This window comes from Lucilia cuprina, chromosome 2 (assembly GCF_022045245.1).
Source record: "Lucilia cuprina isolate Lc7/37 chromosome 2, ASM2204524v1, whole genome shotgun sequence".
NCBI lineage: Eukaryota > Metazoa > Arthropoda > Insecta > Diptera > Calliphoridae > Lucilia > Lucilia cuprina.
The window spans coordinates 27,877,264-27,883,354 of record NC_060950.1 but is presented as its reverse complement, the minus strand read 5'-3'; the positions used below and the strand labels follow the sequence as shown (position 1 = coordinate 27,883,354).

At 31.2% G+C, this 6,091-nt stretch overlaps 1 protein-coding gene across 1 annotated transcript in view; it reads left to right on the top strand.

Annotated features, from left to right (window-relative positions):
* Nucleotides 1–4,062, top strand: part of LOC111686614 — a 25,369-nt gene extending 21,307 nt beyond the window's left edge. Inside the window, exons 2-6 of the mRNA XM_046956681.1 lie at nucleotides 917–1,172; nucleotides 1,254–1,456; nucleotides 1,525–1,780; nucleotides 2,376–3,061; nucleotides 3,179–4,062. Coding sequence (XP_046812637.1) covers nucleotides 917–1,172; nucleotides 1,254–1,456; nucleotides 1,525–1,780; nucleotides 2,376–3,061; nucleotides 3,179–3,450 — 1,673 coding nt within the window. The 3' untranslated portion in view covers nucleotides 3,451–4,062. The remainder of the gene's footprint in view (nucleotides 1–916; nucleotides 1,173–1,253; nucleotides 1,457–1,524; nucleotides 1,781–2,375; nucleotides 3,062–3,178) is intronic.
* Nucleotides 4,063–6,091: the final 2,029 nt, after the last annotated feature.

Sequence of the window (6,091 nt, the reverse complement as noted above, 5' to 3'; positions counted from 1 at the left end):
ATAGTCTAGTCTATAGTCTAATCTATAGTCTAGTCTATAGTCTAGTCTATAGTCTTGTCTATAGTCTAGTCTATAGTCTAGTCTATAGTCTAGTCTATAGTCTAGTCTCTAGTGTAGTCTATAGTCTTGTCTATAGTCTAGTCTATAGTCTAGTCTATAGTCTAGTCTATAGTCTAGTCTCTAGTGTAGTCCATAGTCTTTTCGATAGTCTAGTTAATAGTCGTGCTTGTGATCTTGTCTATAGTCTAGTCACACATAAAAAATGAAGCTATAGATTCCGTTCTGCCTATAAACGAGACATAAGTCCAGTTTAAAAACGAGATTTAAGCAGAGTGTATTGCAGAGGCAATAGCCTATAAATTCTATCTAAAAATTCCCAAAAATATTTTAAGATAAGTTCTATGCTTCCATCTCATAGGAGAATTGTGTAAATTTGTAATAATTTATCAATAAACAAAATAAGATTACTTAAATGAAAACCCGATTTGAGAAGACAGGACAATTTATTGACTCTATGTGTTGAAATGACAAACAACAAGTTTTTTTAGTGGCAGACATGTGCGAATGAACTTCTTATAACGGAGTTTGATTTGCAAACATTAAACACGCAAAAAAAAACGCAATCGTACAAATTATAACAAATAAGATTAATAAAACTTTTTATGTGCAGATAAGTGCCGGTGAACTGGTTGAGGATTTGAAAACAAAAATTGTGATTTCTTTCACTTTAATTAAACCGCAACAGGCACAACAACGTCTAGGCAACATATATATATACATCCATAGATACATACATTGCTAATAAACATTTGTAGGCGATGTTAAATGACATTATTTTTCTAGAGTGAAAATAATATATTTGATTTAAATCCATAAAAATTACATTAATTAAAATTTTATTTTTCTTTAATTACAGAAATACACAGTGTTTCGGGTGAACCCAACTATAAATATGTAAACTTGACTTGGGAAGTGGAATTTGTTGGAACCGATGATGCAGATGCTATAACAAATAGCAGCGCCGAAGTAGAACCACCCTCATCATTTCAGGTATTTTTTTGTGAAATACAATCTTTTGGTCCACACCGCTGCAGATCCAAAGTTGTTAATGGTTCTACTTCTTTACAAATGTATGATAATACAGACAATGATTTGGAAGTAGTTGATAAAATGTAGGTTTATTTGGGAAATTTTTAATGATAACGTCCCTTTTTTAAAGTATTATGTTATTTCTTCAAACATCCCACTTTTAGAAGACAAGTTCGTCAATATATGACACAAGTTGATAACCTTAGAATGGCCACCAAATATAGTTTTCATATACGTTCCCTACCCAAACATAAAAACATGAAAGTAACAGGACGTTCGGAAATCTTTAATAATGAAATTGAGGGTGAAGATTTCCTAAGTAATAATATGGTTCAGGGACAAACTATTGTTGTTCCCACAAAAGGATGTAAGTTTGTTATATTTTAGGAAAATATAAGGATTGTTTTAGATTTTAAACTTTTGTCTAAAATTTAGTTTCAGCCCAAGCTACTAGATGTTTGCCTACTGCTTCTGAAATTGAAGTTGAAACTGGTCCATATTTTGGTGGCAAAATCGTGGTTGATGGCGGTAATTGCGGCATTAAGGGTGATCCTAATGATGCTAAAGATAAATATGTCATGCGTATTGATCATAAGGCTTGTGGCAGTATGGTTAAACCGGAAACGAATACAGTGGAAACCTTTATAACAGTACAAGAGAATTTGGGCATATTTACGCATAGTACAAGAAGGTAACTAGGAACTTTTTTATTTTTCTCTTTATAGTAAATTTTTATAAATAATTTATTTGAAAAATAAGTTAATGTCGAAAATGTCTAAACCACAAGTGAGCTGAAACTAAAACTTAAATAGAACAGCATTAGAACTGAACTTGAAAAGAAATAGAACTGAACTAGAACTCAACTAGAATTGAACTAGAACTGAACTAGAACTGAACTAGAATTGAACTAGAATTGAACTAGAACTGAACTAGAACTGAACTAGAACTGAACTAGAACTGAACTAGAACTGAACTAGAACTGAACTAGAACTGAACTAGAACTGAACTAGAACTGAACTAGAACTGAACTAGAACTGAACTAGAACTGAACTAGAACTGAACTAGAACTGAACTAGAACTGAACTAGAACTGAACTAGAACTGAACTAGAACTGAACTAGAACTGAACTAGAACTGAACTAGAACTGAACTAGAACTGAACTAGAACTGAACTAAAACTGAACTAAAACTGAACTAGAACTAATAAAACTTAAAAAAATTATTTTTTTTATAATTAATTGCAAATAAAGAATTAATTAAATTTCTTCACACTATCCCCTTCCTTAGATTTGTTGTTGTTTGCAGTTATCAATCTGGTTTACAAACGGTACGAGCCAGTTTCTCAGTGCCCGGACGTGGTGGTGCCTCTGCAGTACAACAAGATCATTACGATGAAGAGGAACGAATGGGCAGAGGTTTAAAACCCATGCGTTATGTAGACAAAAGTGAATTAGTGTTAAAAGAAACAACAGAAAACAATCGAGTTGGGGCATCAGAAGAAACCCAAGCCATGGTTGAAGAAATGGACAATCCAACAATAAACTATAATAACAGTCTTCATGATGATAATAATGATGCTTCACTGGTCACAACGGATGATGATCAAACAAATGCAGTTGCAACATTGGAAAATATAATACCGGGCATAAATGAAGAACATATTAAACATCAACAACAAACGGAAGTTAATGAAAATAAAGTGCAAGATGAAGAAAGTGAGCTAAAACACAGTATAGAATACAATGAAGGCAGTGGTGTGGCAGCCACAACTAATGTCAATGATGATGCTAACGATGATATTGAAGATGAGGAAGCAGATGTTGCTGCTGCTAATGTTATCGATATTGAGGCTAAACATGATCAACAAAAATTTTCAGCCAAATTTGCCAAACTAACATTAGATCGCAATGAAAATGCTCAAATGGATGAAGATGATAGTGATGATGATTTTGGAGCCACACCCACAGGGCGAGGTAAAATGTTAATTATTTTATATTAAAATGTTAAACAAAACTTAATTTAACACTTAATGTTTTTAATTCTTATACACAATTTTCCATTTCTTTTATTTCTTAATTTTTCCCATACAGGTTTTGGTTCTGGTTTCGAATTAATTTCTCTCAACATGGGCAGTGTCATGTTGACGGTATTATTATCTGTGATATTAATTGGTATTTTCATTTATGTTTTATATCGTGAAACAAATTTACCACCTCCTATAACATCAGCATCATCTTCTACTTCGCTTAACGCCTCTAACAGACATCATCATCATCATCACCACCACCATCAGCACTTGCACGAAGTGGACGACACTTTACCCAGAACATTAAGAACCAAAAATCAGGATTTATTGGCTTAACATTACATAAGCCTAGTTTACAATTATCTTTTATATATAAAATACGATCATATTTTTAAAGCAATTTTTATACTGTTTAATATCATTCCCGCTTTTTTTGTAAACTACGCTTTATTGTCTTGCTGAAATTTTGCTGAATATGAATTTAATTCGAATCGAATTGAATTTTAGTTAAATATTTCATTTCAAAACGACTAAGCGTAGGCATCGTGATGCAATTTTCTTCCCTCCTATTATACGTATTCTTATTTTTATAAAATAAACACAGTTAATACTCGTATCAAAGACATCGTGTTAAAAATATTGTTTAAAAAATATTAGTTGAGTTTTCGGAAAAATTTTTTCGAGGGTCCATTTTTGTTAATTCGATTTCCTAGAAAAAATTGGTCCTTCTAACAAAAGATATCAATGCAAAGATTTGTGAGTTCGAAAAGTACTTTTATTGCATCAGCTGGTAAGTGCTGATAACTAGCCCCAGTGCTGGTTCAGATAAGTTCTTATTCAATTCTAATTCAGTGCTAGTTCAGTTCTAGTTCAGTTCTAGTTCAGTTCTAGTTCAGTTCTAGTTCAGTTCTAGTTCAGTTCTAGTTCAGTTCTAGTTCAGTTCTAGTTCAGTTCTAGTTCAGTTCTAGTTCAGTTCTAGTTCAGTTCTAGTTCAGTTCTAGTTCAGTTCTAGTTCAGTTCTAGTTCAGTTCTTGTTCAGTTCCAGTTCAGTTTTAGTTCAGTTATAGTTCAGTTCAGTTCTAGTTCTAGTTCAGTTCTAGTTTAGTTCTAGTTTAGTTCTAGTTCAGTTCTAGTTCAGTTCTAGTTCAGTTCTAGTTCAGTTCTAGTTCAGTTCTAGTTCAGTTCTAGTTCAGTTCTAGTTCAGTTCTAGTTCAGTTCTAGTTCAGTTCTAGTTCAGTTCTAGTTCAGTTCTAGTTCAGTTCTAGTTCAGTTCTAGTTCAGTTCTAGTTCAGTTCAAGTTCAGTTCTAGTTCAGTTCTAGTTCAGTTCTAGTTCAGTTCTAGTGCAGTTCTTTCTTGTGTGACTTTTCGAACCCAAAACTATTTGAATTTTGTTAATTAAAAAAGCAGAAAGAATTCCTTTAAACTCAATTTACATTTTTTAAACAATTTTACAAAAATGGTGTTATTTTAAATGAATTTATAAAAACATTAAATGATAAAAAACGGCACTTTTTTTATAAGACTTAATTAATAATAAGCACAAATTATATTTTAAGATACATTCTTTTATTAGATTTTAAGTACCTACTACATATATATTTTGTATAGAAAATAATATAAATTTATAGTACATAATAAATATATAATAAAAAAAAATCATCTTAAAAAAAACGATTCTTTTTTATTTCTTAAAAAATACCATGGAAAATAAACGTGACTTAACAAGAAAAGCAAAAGGTAATAGAACTAACAACCAGATATTTTTTCCTTGCCTCTTGAGCTCTTTTAGTAATGAAATAAGAACAAAAAAAAAATACAATAAAAAAGTGGAACAATTTTTTCACGAAGCCCTTTTTTCAGTTTCAAAAAAGTAAAGAAAAATAGTATAAATAAAGTAAGTATAACTAGGTTAGATTGGCTGGTCTTGTCTAAAACTTAGGAAGCTCTAAAGCTGTCTCAGCTTAATATCAAGCCAACCAGTCAGCACCAGAAGTATCACTATCATTTTTATTCTTTTCTTTTTGTTTCTCAATATTTTTCCATTTATTTTCTAAGCAATTAGTTGTTTTTTTTTCTTCTTACTTCTAAAGTTTTAGCCATTTGGTTGGGGATTAAAGTGTGAAGAAATATTTTTATACAAGTATCTCTTAAGTAGTGTTCGAGTAGTGTGAGCTAGAGTATAATTTAGTGTAATAATATAAAAGAATATTTTTTAAACTGTTGTTAATAATTTGTTCAAATTCTCAAAAGTAAATACATACATATATAAGTATTATTCATGCACATATAATATTCTTTTATTTCATTTGGGGGCCAGAAGCATTGAAAAATGATTGATGTAGAATGTTTAATAATAGTAATTTAAGATTTTTCGCATTTATGACGTAGAGGGAGGGAATAAAGTAATTTCTTTTTAACTTAAAATCATATATAATGTAACTGAAATTCTAAGAGCTTTTGATAAGACAAAAAATAGATTAGTTATATGGGGGTCATTAAGTTTTGTAGTTCATGACTTGTAAATGTTAAACAAATCATTATATTTTGTCATGGATTTGTAATATTTCCAATTCTTATATTATTTGAAAGTGTAGATGTATTAAATCATTCGTCAGCCAGCAGTTCAACAAGCATCTGAAAAACACTATATAGAGTCAACCAGGTGGTTGACTCTATTTCGTCTTTTATCAGGGATGTACTCTTTGTAAAAGAGGTTTAAGACAATCGTCACTTTAGTGTCCCTTTGTAAGCGAGAGAGTGCATACTTGAAAAACGAACAAAAGCTTCTTGCTGTCTCTTCGTAATCTATGGGGCGATGATTGGCTTTATCGTAGAGCAAGCACATGTTAAAATAGATAATCACCAGGGAAATCAGTTCTAGTTCAGTTCTAGTTTAGTTCTAGTTCAGTTCTAGTTCAGTTCTAGTTCAGTTCTAGTTCAGTTCTAGTTCAGTTCTAGTTCAGTTCTAGTTCAGTT